Source organism: Schistocerca americana, chromosome 8 (genome assembly GCF_021461395.2).
Source record: "Schistocerca americana isolate TAMUIC-IGC-003095 chromosome 8, iqSchAmer2.1, whole genome shotgun sequence".
NCBI classification, from domain to species: domain Eukaryota; kingdom Metazoa; phylum Arthropoda; class Insecta; order Orthoptera; family Acrididae; genus Schistocerca; species Schistocerca americana.
This window is the reverse complement of record NC_060126.1, coordinates 250,523,274-250,540,756: the sequence shown is the minus strand read 5'-3', so window position 1 is coordinate 250,540,756 and position 17,483 is coordinate 250,523,274. Positions and strand designations below refer to the sequence as shown.

The window sequence follows — 17,483 nt, the reverse complement described above, 5'->3', positions numbered from 1 at the left end:
GTTTACCACTCAGCTCCCTCAAACTTTTTCGCTGCTTAGTGTCTTAAGTGCCCACCGTACCATGCGGGGCTCTCTAAGAACTTGACCGAGAGGCTATCTCCTGGCAGATATTCTGAACCAGCTTACTCTCACTTCTCTCGACATTGGTGGACCCACATTTCTTTCAGATTCCGTACACTTTCTCGCTCCTAGATCTCTCATTCTGTAATACACATCTTGCCCACCATCTAGAGTGGTCCATTGCCCCAGCACATACTCGAGTTACCATTTCCCACACTTAATTCATCTGGTAACTCATGTCTCATCTGTGTGCAAGACAAACTGGCAGCTTTCTAAAGCTTACTGGATTCTCTGATCTTCATCAGTAACCTTGGCGAACTTTTCCACAGCAGTGTTCATCAAGTAGAGTATCTTACGAATGTTATTATTACCAGTGTAGGATGTTCCATCCTCTGAAACTCTTCTCTACCACGACATGTCCCAGTCTCCTGGTGGACTGAAGAATGCCGTCAATGGTTTGCATGCGCAGATATGCTCTCTGTGTCTTTGAATGCCATCCCATGAAGGAAAACTGTATTCGTTATAAACAGTTGTGCACAAAGTGTCGTCGCATTATGAAAGATAACAAAGAAGCTTGTTAGACATCTCTTACTAATTCTTTTTAATCATTTTACTCCGTCTTCTGTTGTTTGTGGTAACTTACGTTGGATTTCTGGAAAAAGGCGCATCTCCAGATTGCTCAAATTTACTTTCACCTCATCACAAGCCTGCACTCCAGAACTGGACGGTTTTACATTTAGATGTTGCAGCATCTGTCTCTTGATGACCAGCACTTTTACCTTTGTAAGTATAATCACTTGTGGAAGGACGGTGCATTTCCTAGGTGCTGGCGTGGACCGCTGTAATCCCCATACGCAAGCCTGGTAACAGTCTTCCATCCAGCTGCTGTCCAATTTCCCTCACCAGCAGTGTCTGCAAGGCAATGGAATGTATGATCAATGGTCGGCTGGTTTGGTGGCTTGAGTATCTGAATTTGTTAATAAATACACAACATGGATTTTGTAAGCAGCGCTTTGCAGTTGGTCATATCATCGCCCTTTCAATCCATATTATGAACTGTGCAATTAGTCTATAAACTGTTACCATTTTTAAAGCTATAGAACATCACGTGAAAGTCTGAAATTTTTTTATCAATTACTCGCAAATGAGGGCGCACCAGGATGAACAGCTGGAGAGTGTAAATGTCACCATATAGACTATTTCAGAAATTTGATCCCACAACTAGGAACCTCTCCGTGAGGTGAACGCTTCCTCGTCTAACCATTAATGGGCTAGTCACCTCTGTCAGGGTGCTGGTCACTCCAGTCCTGTATTTAGACTTCGCATCTGGTACAGCTCCCACTCATTAACCTTGGCTGAACATCAGCTCCAAGCTGCCATCCGAAGGGCCGCTGCTTGGACATCTTCCCATGATTTCCATTTCTCTCGACTGCAAGTACGCAGTCATGCATTTCTGTTGTTCTACAATGGTCCATCATGAGCCAGCACTCGACTTGGGTATCCAGCACTTTGGAGTTGTTGCCTAGTCCTAGTTTTTGAGCCTCCTTTTCGAAAACAAGCTGACTTGGCTGCCCCATATTAGTTAACTAAAGACTAGCTGCATGTGGAGCTTAACACTCTCCTTCCATGCCCAAATCTGTTGAGGTATAGAGCGTGCTTCTCTGACCCATATTTACGAGGCTCTGGTCTCATCTCTACTGGACTATAGTTATCAAGTACATGGCTTTGTGGCAGCTGCTGGTTTAAAATTGTTAGACCCTGTCCATCACTATGGCATGTGACTTGCTTCTGGTGCCTTCTGGACTAGTTCCCGCTTCGGTTTCGACGGTATCGACTCTTCTATGCGACTCCTGGGGGACCTCACATCTTGTGTGAGTACATGCTTGGCCATCATTGGGTCCCAGCCCTTGCAGACCTATTTCCATTTCCATGTTGCAAGTCTATCCATATACTACTATTTATTCTCCTCTGCCTTTCGATTGGACGGTCTGTTTGATGCCAGCTGTCTTGGACTTGGTTTTTGATTTTGGACACTCTTTCTTTCTCTTCGCTTCTGGCATTATCCGGCTTTTCATTCTTCAGTATGAGGTCCCCATTCTTGGGTTTGACCTGCTATTATTTTCCCAAATTTTACAAAAGTGTGGGTCGTGCATGGTAGGTCACCAAATGCGGTGTATATTCTGTCAGTTGTTTGTTTCTTTGCACCTTTCCTGTGACTATAACATCAGTGAGTCACAGTTGGAATCACTCAACCCATACAAATATATCTGTGTAACACTATGTAGGGATATTGAATGGAATGATGACATAGGCTCAGTCGTTGGTAAAGCAGGTTGGTAAACTTAGGTTTATTCATAGAATATGAGGGAATGCAATCTGTCTACAAAGGAGTTTGCTTCTAATTACTTGTGTGGCCAATCCTTGAATATTACTCAAGTGTATGGAACCAGACCAAATTGGTCTGACAGGAGATATTGAATGTTACAAAGAAGGACAGCACAAATGGTCCCAGGTTTGTCTGACATGTGGCAGTATGTCACAGATATTTTGAAAGAACTGAAGTGGTAGACTCTGAAGAAAGATGTAAACTATCCTAAGAAAACCTACTTACAAAGTTTCAAGAAGTAGATTCAAATGATGACTGTAGGAATATGCTACAACGGTGTACATACTGGTCACATAGGGATCATGAGGACAATACTAGAATAATAACAGCACACACAGACATTTAAACAATTATTCTTCCTACACCCCATATATGAATGGAACAGGAATAAACTCTTAACGACTGATACAATGGACATTCCCTTTGCCATGCACTTCAGTGGTTTGCAGAGTATAGATATAGACGTTACTAAGTCTCCACCCAACCTCCAAGTTCTGATTACAGATTGGTTTGTGTTATTGGAAAGAAAGAAAGAAAAAGTACAAAAATTACAGTTATAGTGTAGTTTATATGTTGAGTCAGAAAGGATGCAAGAGGTTCTAAATTTTGCTGCATCATTCCCAGCTGCACTGAAAAAGAGATCACAAAAAGTTACTTCTTCAAAACACTTACTTGTTTGAAGATGGAGATTTCAAACATGCTGATGCTTCTGTTCCTGGGGATTCAGTGTTCACCAAATGAATTATTTCAGTAAGGGCACACCAAAGATAAAACTACTGCTCTTTCTCTCATGAGAGTTATTAAATGGGCTACTTTTTTAATTGTTATTATTTATTTTATGGCCTTCATTGGACCACTCTAGTCAAAAATGCAACTTTGTAAACAAGTTGTTACACAGGGATACAATTTGGCTCAACAATAACTTAATATGATATTTAGGTAATATAATTATTAGAGTCATATTCTTATATGAAAGGTGTCTTGCTCTTCTGTCTGCCCAATATTTCTTCATTCTTTCCGATATTTTCTTTCTTTCTTCATCTGAGACCACTCTTCCTGTACTCCTTTTATTGATTTTCATTTGTAGTCTGGTTTGCGGGTCTTGCAGTATTCTGGTTTTCTCTGTCTTGTTTTTAGGTCATCTACTGTAATTTGGAGTTCTTTTATATCTTCCTTAATTTCTGTGATCCATTTAATGTTGCTCTTGCTATTCCACAATTTTTGTATTATTTTTTACTAATTCTGTTTTCTGGAGTTCTCTCAGATCTCCAAAGAATGAGATGCGTTTCTTCCTAATCGTGCTCATGACTGGCTTTATTTTCTTATATACTGTTTCATTTTATGCTATTCTCTTATGTCCATTTATTTTACGAGGGCAGTTCAATAAGTAATGCAACACATTTTTTTTATCGGCCAATTTTGCTTGAAAAAACCGGAAATTTCTTGTGGAATATTTTCAAACATTCCCGCTTCATCTCGTATAGTTTCATTGACTTCCGACAGGTGGCAGCGCTGTACGGAGCTGTTAAAATGGCGTCTGTAACAGATGTGCGTTGCAAACAACGGGCAGTGATCGAGTTTCTTTTGGCAGAAAACCAGGGCATCTCAGATATTCATAGGCGCTTGCAGAATGTCTACGGTGATCTGGCAGTGGACAAAAGCACGGTGAGTCGTTGGGCAAAGCGTGTGTCATCATCGCCGCAAGGTCAAGCAAGACTGTCTGATCTCCCGCGTGCGGGCCAGCCGTGCACAGCTGTGACTCCTGCAATGGCGGAGCGTGCGAACACACTCGTTCGAGATGATCGACGGATCACCATCAAACAACTCGGTGCTCAACTTGACATCTCTGTTGGTAGTGCTGTCACAATTGTTCACCAGTTGGGATATTCAAAGGTTTGTTCCCGCTGGGTCCCTCGTTGTCTAACCGAACACCATAAAGAGCAAAGGAGAACCATCTGTGCGGAATTGCTTGCTCGTCATGTGGCTGAGGGTGACAATTTCTTGTCAAAGATTGTTACAGGCGATGAAACATGGGTTCATCACTTCGAACCTGAAACAAAACGGCAATCAGTGGAGTGGTGCCACACCCACTCCCCTACCAAGAAAAAGTTTAAAGCCATACCCTCAGCCGGTAAAGTCATGGTTACAGTCTTCTGGGACGCTGAAGGGGTTATTCTGTTCGATGTCCTTCCCCATGGTCAAACGATCAACTCTGAAGTGTATTGTGCTACTCTTCAGAAATTGAAGAAACGACTTCGGCTTGTTCGTAGGCACAAAAATCTGAACGAACTTCTCCTTCTTCATGACAACGCAAGACCTCACACAAGTCTTCGCACCCGAGAGGAGCTCACAAAACTTCAGTTGACTGTTCTTCCTCATGCCCCCTAGAGCCCCGATCTCGCACCGTCGGATTTCCATATGTTTGGCCCAATGATGGACGCAATCTGTGGGAGGCACTACGCGGATGATGAAGATGTTATTGATGCAGTACGACGTTGGCTCCGACATCGACCAGTGGAATGGTACCGTGCAGGCATACAGGCCCTCATTTCAAGGTGGCGTAAGGCCGTAGCATTGAATGTAGATTACATTGAAAAATAGTGTTGTGTAGCTAAAAGATTGGGGAATAACCTGGTGTATTTCAGTGCTGAATAAAACAACCCCTGTTTCAGAAAAAAAATGTGTTGCATTACTTATTGAACTGCCCTCATATACTGTTTATTTATACATGTCCTTATTCTTCTTTCTATTTTTAGTATTCTGTCAATTTCTGCTGTATTAGTTGTTTTGAAGATAGTTTCAGCTGCATACGTTATTTCTGGTTGTGTAACTGTTTTATAGTGTTTTAGTTTTGCATCTATAGATAGGCTTTTTTTGTTGTATGTAGTTTTGGTAATGCAATTTGTGTAGTTCAGTTTTTTTATTCTATTCTGCCATGATGGCTTCTCATGTAGATTGTATGTTATTACTTTGCGCAAACACTTAAATTTATCAACAATTTTGATTTCTTGTTCTCCTATTGTAATTTTGCTTGCAAGTGGTGGATCAGTTAGCATTATCTCTGTTTTTTCAAATGATATTCTAAGGCCTACTTTCTCTGCTATTTCCTGTAGTGATTTCACTTGTTGCCTGGCTTCCTGAACGGTGTTGGCTAGGAGAGCAAGATCATCAGCGAATCCCGAGCAGTTCAAGCTGATATCATCTTCTGCACTTCCAATTATTATCATCTTTGCCTTGTCCTTGTACCATTCTCTCATTATGTATTCCAGTGCACAGTTGAGCAGTAATGGTGATAGGCAGTCACCTTGTCTTAAGCCTGTTTTTATGAGGAATGTTTCCGAAATTTCTCCTCTAAACTTCACTTTTGATTTGGTGTTGGTTAGAGTGAGTTGTATTATTTTAATTAGTTTTGGATGGAGTCCTAGATTTCTTAAAATTTTTAATACTGAAGGTCTGTGGAGACAGTCATATGCCCTCTTAAAATCTACAAATGTTATTGCCAGAGGTTTGTTCCGTTTCTTGTAGTATGCCATAATCAATTTTAAACTAATTATCTGCTCTGCACAGCTTCTCCATGGTCTGAAAGCTCCCTGATATTCCCCTAACTCCTGTTCTAATTGCTCCTAGATTCTTTCATATAGGATCTTGGATAGAATTTTGTATGTGCAATCTAGGAGAGAGATTCCTCTGTAGTTGTCTGGGTTGCTCTTATCTCCCTTTTTGTGTAGTGGGTGGATGACAGCTGTGGTCCAATGTTCAGGGAATCATTCTGTTACCTAAATTTTTGTTAGAGCCATGTGTAAGGAGGTCTTGACTGTGTCACTTGCATATTTCCACATTTCAACAAAACCTGCTCTTCTCCACATGCCTTATAATGTTTTTGTTCTTTAAGAATTTTTTCTACTTCTTGGAAAGTTGGAGGGTCTAGTTTGTTAGGTTTGGTTTTTATTGGGGTATTTATGTTGATTTGTAAGGGTTCTTTGGGTTCCTCGCAATTCACAAGTTTGTTAAATGCTTTTGCCATGATTTCTGCATTTTCCTTGTTACTGTGTGTCAGTCTTCCATCTTCGTCTTTCAGTATTAGTGTAGGGGCCTCATATTGTTGTAGTTGTTTCCCAAAGATTTTATAGTAGTTCCTGGAGTTGGTTTTATGATAATTATCTTCTATAGAGTTTATAATATCTTTATGGAATCCTCTCTTGATTCTTCTAATATTTTGTGTGAATTTTTTTCTTTCATGTTTTAGGTTGATGGCATTTTCTTCAGTTTTGTGTGTTTGAAACTTTAACCATGCTTGGTGTCTATCTTCATGGAATTTGTCACATTCTGATGTCCACCATGCATGTTTCCTTCGTGGGTTCAAGGGAGCTAGATTCTCTGCTTCTTTTTTAAGATTTGGTACTAGTTGTTCTAGATCATCTGTTAATTTGATGGTTTGTGTTATTTGTTGGTATTTACTATTTTTAATTAGCTTATGTGGGTCAAACCTCCTTTTTGTTTTATTAGTTTTTCCGATCCTCTTCTTTAATGGAGTGAATTTGATTTTAATTTTAACTATATAATGGTCTTAGCCTGTGTCTACTCCTCTCAGTACTTTAACATTGTGGAGCTCCTTATGAAAATTTTTGTCCATACAGACATGGTCTAGCTGCCACTCCCCATTTCTCCAGTCTGGATGTTGGCATGTTTTAAGTTTACTTGGCTTCCTCTTAAAGTATGTTGGTTTAGATATAAGGTTGTGTTCTCTGCAGAGTTCTACAAGTCTTTGACCGTTTTTGTTTGTAAATTTATGTGGACTCCATTTTCCAATTATATCTTTATATTTCCTTTCTTTTCCCAACTGAGCATTGAAATCTCCCAATAAGATTTTTACATTCTTTTTATTTACTCTGTTCACAGTTTGTTCTAGAAGGTCCCAAAATTTATCTACCACTTCCTCTGTTTTTGATAGACAATTTTTTTCATTTGTTGGGGCATGAGCATTTATTATTGTATAGGTTTTATTTATTGTTTTAAAGCTTAGAGTCGCAATTCTTGGTGATACTGCTTGGAAATCCGTTACTGAATCTGTTATTTTTATGTTTACTAAAAACCCTGTTCCAAACTGGGGACATTGTTTCATTGCCCTCGGTCCTGGTTTCCCATTATAAATTCTGTATCCTTGTGATTCGAGTAGGTCCTCTGTGGTGTTTCTCATTTCTTGGATCCCTGTTATTAAAATTTTATGTTTATTTAGTTCATCTGTGAGCTCCTAGAGTTTTCCGGTCTGAAGTAGTGAGTTTATGTTGTGTGTTGCTATATAATTTATCTGCTCATGTTTAATCTTCTTTTTGTGTTTTAGTGTGCATTTTGATGGTTGCAAACACTCCAATTCGTTGCTGTCTTCTAGTTGACAACCCACCGAATCCGATGTAGCCTTTTCCTACCTTTTTGAGCAGGACAGTGGAATTTTTTCCCTAAGAGACCTTTCCATTTTTGACTTTCGAAGGTTGTCAACGTTAGTTGGAGCAAGCTCCGATTTACAACTACGGTTGTTAACCACAGAGGGTGTGTGGTCCGCAAGAGCTACACTCCTGGAAATGGAAAAAAGAACACATTGACACCGGTGTGTCAGACCCACCATACTTGCTCCGGACACTGCGAGAGGGCTGTACAAGCAATGATCACACGCACGGCACAGCGGACACACCAGGAACCGCGGTGTTGGCCGTTGAATGGCGCTAGCTGCGCAGCATTTGTGCACCGCCGCCATCAGTGTCGGCCAGTTTGCCGTGGCATACGGAGCTCCATCGCAGTCTTTAACACTGGTAGCATGCCGCGACAGCGTGGACGTGAACCGTATGTGCAGTTGACGGACGTTGAGCGAGGGCGTATAGTGGGCATGCGGGAGGCCGGGTGGACGTACCGCCGAATTGCTCAACACGTGGGGCGTGAGGTCTCCACAGTACATCGATGTTGTCGCCAGTGGTCGGCGGAAGGTGCACGTGCCCGTCGACCTGGGACCGGACCGCAGCGACGCACGGATGCACGCCAAGACCGTAGGATCCTACGCAGTGCCGTAGGGGACCGCACCGCCACTTCCCAGCAAATTAGGGACACTGTTGCTCCTGGGGTATCGGCGAGGACCATTCGCAACCGTCTCCATGAAGCTGGGCTACGGTCCCGCACACCGTTAGGCCGTCTTCCGCTCACGCCCCAACATCGTGCAGCCCGCCTCCAGTGGTGTCGCGACAGGCATGAATGGAGGGACGAATGGAGACGTGTCGTCTTCAGCGATGAGAGTCGCTTCTGCCTTGGTGCCAATGATGGTCGTATGCGTGTTTGGCGCCGTGCAGGTGAGCGCCACAATCAGGACTGCATACGACCGAGGCACACAGGGCCAACACCCGGCATCATGGTGTGGGGAGCGATCTCCTACACTGGCCGTACACCACTGGTGATCGTCGAGGGGACACTGAATAGTGCACGGTACATCCAAACCGTCATCGAACCCATCGTTCTACCATTCCTAGACCGGCAAGGGAACTTGCTGTTCCAACAGGACAATGCACGTCTGCATGTATCCCGTGCCACCCAACATGCTCTAGAAGGTGTAAGTCAACTTCCCTGGCCAGCAAGATCTCCGGATCTGTCCCCCATTGAGCATGTTTGGGACTGGATGAAGCGTCGTCTCACGCGGTCTGCACGTTCAGCACAAACGCTGGTCCAACTGAGGTGCCAGGTGGAAATGGCATGGCAAGCCGTTCCACAGGACTACATCCAGCATCTCTACGATCGTCTCCATGGGAGAATAGCAGCCTGCATTGCTGCGAAAGGTGGATATACACTGTACTAGTGCCGACATTGGTCATGCTCTGTTGCCTGTGTCTATGTGCCTGTGGTTCTGTCAGTGTGATCATGTGATGTATCTGACTCCAGGAATGTGTCAATAAAGTTTCCCCTTCCTGGGACAATGAATTCACGGTGTTCTTATTTCAATTTCCAGGAGTGTATTTTATTTCACTCAAGTCCACCTGTAAACCGGTGAGGACTAACCTATCCGCTGCCTGGGACGCGCCATGTAGGAGTATGACCTCTCCTCCTACTATGACAGCATAGTAGCTACTATAAAACTACAGTTTCTTTTTTGGTGTCACCATATGAATGCTGTTTTTTATTGTTTTGTGAAGCTGTGTTTATAGAGGCTTTTTCAAACAACTTTTACTAGCAGAAAGAATTCTCGCTTTGCAGTGAAGTGTGTGCTGATACTGAAGTTTGGAAGTAGGAGGCGGAAGTAAAGCCCTGAGGGTGGTCGTGAGTCATGCGTGGCTAGCTCAGTCAGCAGAGCTCTTGGCTGTGAAACACAAAGGTCCCACATTAGAGTCATGTTCTAGCATATGATTTACCATCATTCTTACCTATAGGAGCTTTCAGTGCATATAATGTGCTATGAGGCTTTATGTTCACTTGCACAGTTTGAGGCCTTTTCACATTTACATTTGATTATTTAAGGAAAATCACTGATTATTGTTGTTGAGTGTCCTAGCAACAAATCATATGTTTTAATAATATGTTGGTAAATATTTGGTTAAACATTTTCAACAGTAAGCTGTACTGCTTATCTTTGAAATGCTGACATTCCTTTCTCATAAAAGCTTCAACTTGTTTCATTCTGGCAGTAAATGACCAACAGGTGTGTAATGCTTGAGACAAGACTTTTGTTGGTCTCCCTTATTCCTTAGTGGCATTGTGTAGGCTATCTGAATTTTGTTAAAATTAATGGCTAGTAGAGGTCTGCTTGAGCACATGAGTAAGAAAAATTATAGTGAGCCTGTAAGTAATTCCTGTACTCATTGTCGTTGGGGTTGGTAATTGGCCATGTACTTTCAGGTTAGATTTAAGATCAAGGAGAAGTGAAACTTCATTTTCCATTAGTTTAATTTAAGAAGTAAGTGTAGAGATTTGATTTTAAAGGGATTTTGTGTTGTACAAGCTAGCTTATCTTTTTTCTTTCTCAAAACTATTGTGTTGAAACATTAGTATTTTCATATCATTTTTTTTTTTTTAGAATCTGTTTTCAGTGCCAAATAAGAGGGCATCAGACGAGTTAATTTGTTACCTTTTCTCTCTCATTGATGGAGATAAATACAACATCAAGCAGAATTTGCTTTACATCATGTTAGACAAGAAAAGGGAAAATAGTTTTTACTCTCAGGTCCACAGCTTTTCAAAAGATATAAGTGATGTAAGTATGTTGTTTCATTTAAATTACACCGGCATTCATAATAGGTTTGTTATTCATTTTATTATATTTTCTTTTCTGCTCAGGAATATCCAGAGGAAAACCTGCCAAAAGTGGTTAAATCATTTTTCCTTATGCCTTCAGGAGAAAAATATGTGCAATACTTGTACAAACTTACATTAATTGCAATGAAAAATGATCTTAAAATGGCTGGTATGATGAATGATTTTGCAATACTTTTTTAATCTCATTGAATGTGGTTGGTAGTGGTTGCCTCACAAGTAATGATATCAAATACTCAGTATTTACACTTTCAGGGATCGTAATGCATCCAGCAAGAAGACCTAAGGATGAGGAAGAATTAACAAAACTAGAATCTATGAATGATATATTAGACGAACATTTGAAAATGCAGACCAAGTGTGCTGAGCAATCATATGTAAAGAACAAGAATAAGGAAAGGTAAATATACCACTGACTAAATTGCCCACTGACTATCATTTGTAATACCAGTGTAACAATTGTCTCTTTTTCCAAGATTGTTAAAGCTACAAATAGAGAGAAAGCGAAAGGTGCTGATGGAGCTGACAGCAGATCTTAAATTGAAGATGGAGAAGTATAGTCTTCCAGAACATATGAAAAGTTTGGTCTTCTCAGGGTATGACCAAAAAGTCATAAAAGGTAATATGGCTGTTCTTTTGTTAAATTATAAAAACTATTCCAATAGTCACAAATGAATCAATGAAATAATTGTTTTGTGCAAATTTGTTTACAAACAGACTAAATGCAGAAACATTATGTTGGAGAAGCGCACTCATTTGTGGTAGGTATATTTTAAACTTTACCAATTAAAATTAAAATCAATCACAAATTGAAGAGAGAGAAAATTATGTGACTTACACTTTCTGGTATTTACTGTTGTTCAGGAGCCTCTATGTGGCCACTCTCATGTCCTCTTACATTGCTCCCTCCTCTGTATCTACATCCTCCTTGTGGCTTACTTGCATCATCTCCCTTTCTCCCGTTCAAGATCATTCTTTTGTGGTGAGACCAGTCATTAGGCAGTACATACAGAAACCATAAGAAGTGAGTGGAAGACAGAGTGTTCAATGTATCACAAAGAGACAGCCCAACAGTAGACCCATGCAGTGGCTAGATTTGTATAAAATATTGGAATATGTACTGCCTCAAAGTATGCCCTGTAGCTCTCTAGTTTGATTTTTTCCTTTGTGACAGTACATAAATATTCTTTAGGTGTAAACAGTCTGTAAATACACTGCGCAACAGAATTAAAGTATCACTTTTACGAAGCCCAGTAGTTGTCTCCCATTTTGATGCATAAGTTTGAACTTTCTTGAAAGGTACCTACAACCCCTCTCTGTAATGGTGCGAAAGCATGGCACCCTGAGACTTCAACCTCATGCTCATTGACACTGAAAACAGCAAGGTATCTACACATGCAAAAAAATATCACTGATGAGAAGTTAATTTGATGTATAAAGTGGGTTAATTATGTCACACTGAACGTGTCACATGATGTGAAGGTTGTAATAGCCCCTCTTCCCACATTTCAGCCATGCTTTTGATGCCTCTGTAGTGGAGGTTAAAACTGCAATATCCAGCATTTAAGTCAGGTGGTTTGCTTATGGGTGGCCAAGGAAAACATTTCAGACACACCACCACTCAGAATCAAAATGAAAAGGCCTCGTGGATGCGAGGTGGCGGCATAAAGGGCGTCAGTGAAACCAACCTTTCCCCTGGGACACTGATTCCCACACATTGTGCGGTAAAAAAAACGACAGTTCGCAGTGCAACAAGCAGCAGGAAGATTGTTTTGACACTGCCTCCACCCTCAGACATTTCAACCCTTCTCTGTGGGGCTGAATCCTCATTGAACGTGATCGTACCCCTTCGGCGTGCAATGTGACTAATTTTTGCTCTTGTGTACAGGTTATAACCAGTAGGTATAGTTCAAAGTCTTTGGATGAAATTTGAATGTGATCTGAGCAGCAAAGAGTCTTAGTGCTTTTTCAGTGCTCCTGTTGCGCACCCCTGTGACATGATCAAAGCGGGCTGTAACATTGACATGTGTGAGAATAAAATGACAAAGAGTGCCTTTAGGACCCCTCAGTTTTGCAAAACCTTCAATGGCACCCATCCAACTTTAAAAATGTACCATTACAGAGAAAACCTACCCAACTGGCTTATGCATCTCAAAGGCTAGTTGCCCGCCTGCAGCCACCTGGGAGTATTTTGCAGGTTTTCTCTGTCAATGCTAATTTTGAAAATACTCAATTAATGTGGGTTGGTGCCACCAAGGGTTTTGCCAAACTGGGGGGCCTTAGAGCAACCATTTGTGTCAACACCTCCCCCCTCCCCGTGATCACGTCACGGGAGGACATGAAACAGGAGCACTGAAAAAACATAAGGACCCTTTGCTGCTACTGATCAAGTTCAGATTTCATTGAATGGTTTTGAACGCTCCCTAGTGGTTCCACCCTGTACACCAGAGCTTAATTGCATTTGCATCTGTAGTTGAAAGAGGTGTGATCATGTTAAGTGGGGTTGCTGTCTTGTGATATCTGCTGAGAATGGTTGAATCGCCTAGGAGGAGTTACCAGTGCCAAAGATTGTCAAGTATATAGTAATTTTGCTCATAGCACTGCGAACTGTTATTTTTCACTGCAAAATGTGTGGGAATCAATGTCTCAAGAAAAGGGGTGTTTTCATTGACAACCTTATGCTACCCCTTAAGACTTTTTCATTTGGTTCTGAGTGACAGTGTGTGTGAAATGTTACCCTTGGGCTCTCATAAGAAAACCATCTGGTTCCAATGGCTGGCCATCGTGGTTCTGACCTCCATCAGAGAGGCGAAAAAAGCAGCAGTGAAATGTGGATAAGAGTGGCTGTGTCAACCTTGTTATCATGTGACAAGTCCACGGTGGTGTATGGCAGGATTGTGGTGAAATTTGATGCCAATGTGAAATTATTAATGCACTTTGTCACATGAACATCTGAGCTGTGGTCTTTTTCTCGTACCTGAAGCATTGTTGAGCCCAAGGGAGAAGTCTCTGGGTGCCATGTCTTAGTACCATTACAGAGGAAGGTTGTAGGCACCTTTGAGCCAAAATTCAAACTTGGCCATTGGAGTAGGAGACAGTTATGGGGTTTTGAAAAAGTGTTCGTGTAATTCCATTATGCAGTCTCAGTCTTTCTTACCGGAGTATCAGAGTGTGAATTTTTTTTTCATTATTTAGAAAAATATTGATTGTAGTTATTGAAAATATATTTGTCAGTGAAATGAGTATTATTTCTTTTCACATATTTACTTTGTGAAGCACTTTTGTATCCTTTGATCATAATTTTTTTATCATCATATGATCGGGTCTTACTAACAAATAAAAGGATCAGGCTTTTCTGTTTGTTATGCTATAAGGCAAGTTGAAATTTTATTTTTTATTTTAAATCAATATACTTCCTGCAGCCGAGTTGCCGTATATTCCTATCTCTGCCAGTTAATAAGGTAGCAACAATTCTCAACTACGTCAGGCATCGGCTTCTAGATAAACTACTTCTCCCAATTATAGGTTACAATAAAATGTGGAAAATTGATCCTGCTTGTGAAACAAGCAGCTAATAGTGAAATATTTTTGTGTTTCAACAGTTCTGAAAGCCCTTGTGTAAAGGTGGAGAATTTAAGTAAGTAATAATTTTTGTAGCTCAGGGATAAAATTGCCAGTCAGCAACGTAAACTGTTTGATGACTCTAAAGTAGACTCGAGCACGCACCTGATATTGTTGCACATGCTGTCACCAGCACCCAAGACAACTTAACAGAATCCTTCCCCCCTTTAACTAACAGACAACTCTCTCAGCAGATGATGGTCTGCACTGGTGATTAATTGGGACTCCTGATTACAATCTCTCTTCTGTACACTGCTATTGGTTCAAATTTGAGTTGTTCTGTATAAAATGATTAATCTGTGACCACTGAAGTATCTTCTCAACCTAAATGTGTCTGCCTATTACCAAACCTTTAAACTACGTGAGTTGAATTCTGTTCATTTACGACTGCAAAATTAGACAAATATCACAACTATTGAAACAGTATAAATTTATAGTCTTGTGTACTCCCTTCACTTGACCTTGATTGTTTAATTTTTTTTTCTTTTTTTAATGAGTTAAGTAGTAGTCTTAATTTGACTGTTGCTCAGATAACTGATCTGCACAGGACCAAAATCCTAAAGATTTCCAGTTTTTAACCTGTATGCGATTGTAGCTCTAAGATGTAATGGGAGAATGTCCAACGTAGTCTCGAACTAAGCTGTGGGAGTGCTGCTAATTCCACCGATTATGGCGAGGCAGGCCCTTGTCTGCACCTTCTTGAGCTCCTTAGCAGCTGCCTTCTCTGCACCTTCTTGAGCTTCTTAGCAGCTGCCTTCTGTTCTACTTTACTCCACTGTACTCTAGCCTCATAAATTATTATACGTGTTGTTACAGAGATGTAAATCCAGTTAATGCTCTTGGGCCTGGACTCCAGTTTTTTCACAGGCTTTCCTAATGTAAATTGGAGCAAGTCTTGCCTTGCAACATGTATTCTTTAACTCAGGGGTGCATGTTAGTTTCACATCCATGGTTATCCCTGGATTCATCACCACACACCCCTATTTGTAGAATTTTGTTGAAGTGCATAAGATTCCAGTAAGTATTTTAGATACCCTTTCTCATAAACTGTACAACAACAGTTTCGCTGGGAATAGCCATTAGATCCTGTTTTCTATACCAATTTTGCACAACGTTCAGAGCTTATTGTGCCAATGTTCTATCAGTAGTTACAAATTTGCCAGGTATTAATATGACTAAATTGTCTGTGTATCCTTGACACATATATTGCTTAATGAGCTGATGCACCTCTAGTTTTCACAGGTGTGGGGACATACTGTGCGTACCCCCTGTAGTGGTGCTGTCACCATTTTCACATCCCATCGCGATGACTTCTGTCTTCCATCCACTCAGCTTGGTATTAATCCACGTACATATTATGGTCTTAATTCCATGCACTTCTACAGCTTTGACTGTGGATTTGTAGGTCATGTTGCTGAAAGCCCCATCAAGGAATATGCAGAGCCATTTTCTGAAAATGTTGCATGTTTTTGTTATAACTTCAACTATTTCAAGGAAGACGCAATACATGAAAGTCACAGATCGAGTAAACACAGTAAGAACAAGATGTTGGCCAGGTCGACAAGTAGCCAGGCACGGGGCCTGTTTCAGCATAGTCTTCAATTTCTGGAAAGCCGCATTGCGTGACGCAGACCAGTGAAAAGGCACGTTTTTATGCAACAGGCAATGCAACGGCTGAGCCACCGAAGCAGCAGACGGTAAAAACTTGTGATAGTATGCTATTTTCCCCAAGAAGGCCTGCAGTTCCTTAACAGATGCAGGGTGAGGAAGGGCATCGATCGCAGCGACAGTTTGCTGAAGCGGACGAATACCATCCCGAGAGAGTTGAACCCAGGAGAAAAAAGGGACGAAAATGTCGTCGACAAGTAATCCAATTGAGCATAAGGAGTAGCATCAGAGACGATATTGACAGAGTCATCTATGGAGAACCCAAAAACGTGAAAGGCATCGAAACCAAAAAGATTCTCTGCGTTACTATGGTTGACCACAAATATGGGAACAGTGCGAACGACAGATTTGTAAGATACCTCAACATCAAATTGTCCCAAGAGAGAAATCTTCTGTTTATTGTAAGTCTGTAATTGCCTAGTGACGGGTGACAGGATTGGAGAACCCAACTGAAGATAGTCTGAGAATTGATGATAGTGGCAGCAGGACCAGTATCCACCTGCATGCGAACATCCCGACGAAGTATTTGGACAGTGAGGAATAACTTCCCTGAAAGGGAAGTAGTACAATTGACAGACAACACAGAAGCAGAGTCAGCGTTATGTGCATGAACATCAGGTATGCGGTCGGATTTGCAAACGGATGACACATGACCCTTGTTTTTGCATTTGTGGCACACGGCCCAACGTTGGGGACAATTCTCTCATGAATGTTTCGTAAAACACCGCGGACATGAAGTAAGTTGCCGTGGGTTTTGCTGCAGTTTCTTAGAGGGTTGTTTACGGTTAGGCCGAGGCTGTGCTTGGTAGCGTACTGCGGCCACGTCGGCCGGCGGGGACATGCCGCACGCTTCGGCAGCAGTGCACACTATGAGAGCAATCGAAATTAATGGTATCAGCTTGTGTAGCAGAATTTTATCTGATAGTCATTTGATCATTTTTGGAAATCCGAATCAATATTCCTTGTGGTACTTGCCAAATGTGCTCTTCGTTCAGTTTCTTCAAACCAAACCAGAGCAATACAGAAATTGGATATTGGATGGAAGCATGTATCTAACCTGAGCCAGTGACTTGGCAGTCTTGTGTGCTACCATCTAAAATGAATACAAAGGGTATTCAAAATGTTTTGCACAGTGGTCTCCAATTTTTTTTATTTTTTGCATGAGGAGAATGAAATTTTTTGTGAACATACTTGGAACATTTAGCTATACATTGAGCCTACTCAATGTAGCCTCCATCAGCTGTGATGCATCTGGCCCAACATTCTTTCCATGATGTAAATGCAGTTTGGTAAAATTCTGGTGATTGACTTTTACACCATCGCTTGACACAGGAAATAAGGTCTTTCTCACTATCAAACGTTTTACCATGCAGGTGGGCCTTCAGACAACCAAAGAGTTAAAAATCAGACGGAGCCAAGTCTGAACTGTAGGGAAGATGAAGAACAATTTTCCAACCCATTTTCC

General features: G+C 41.3%; 1 protein-coding gene across 1 annotated transcript in view; it reads left to right on the top strand.

The window, feature by feature from the left end:
* LOC124544780 overlaps positions 1-17,483 on the top strand; it is a 144,145-nt gene that overhangs the window by 9,615 nt on the left and 117,047 nt on the right. The window contains exons 3-6 of the mRNA XM_047123460.1: positions 10,494-10,670; positions 10,754-10,880; positions 10,985-11,129; positions 11,206-11,348. Coding sequence (XP_046979416.1) covers positions 10,494-10,670; positions 10,754-10,880; positions 10,985-11,129; positions 11,206-11,348 — 592 coding nt within the window. The remainder of the gene's footprint in view (positions 1-10,493; positions 10,671-10,753; positions 10,881-10,984; positions 11,130-11,205; positions 11,349-17,483) is intronic.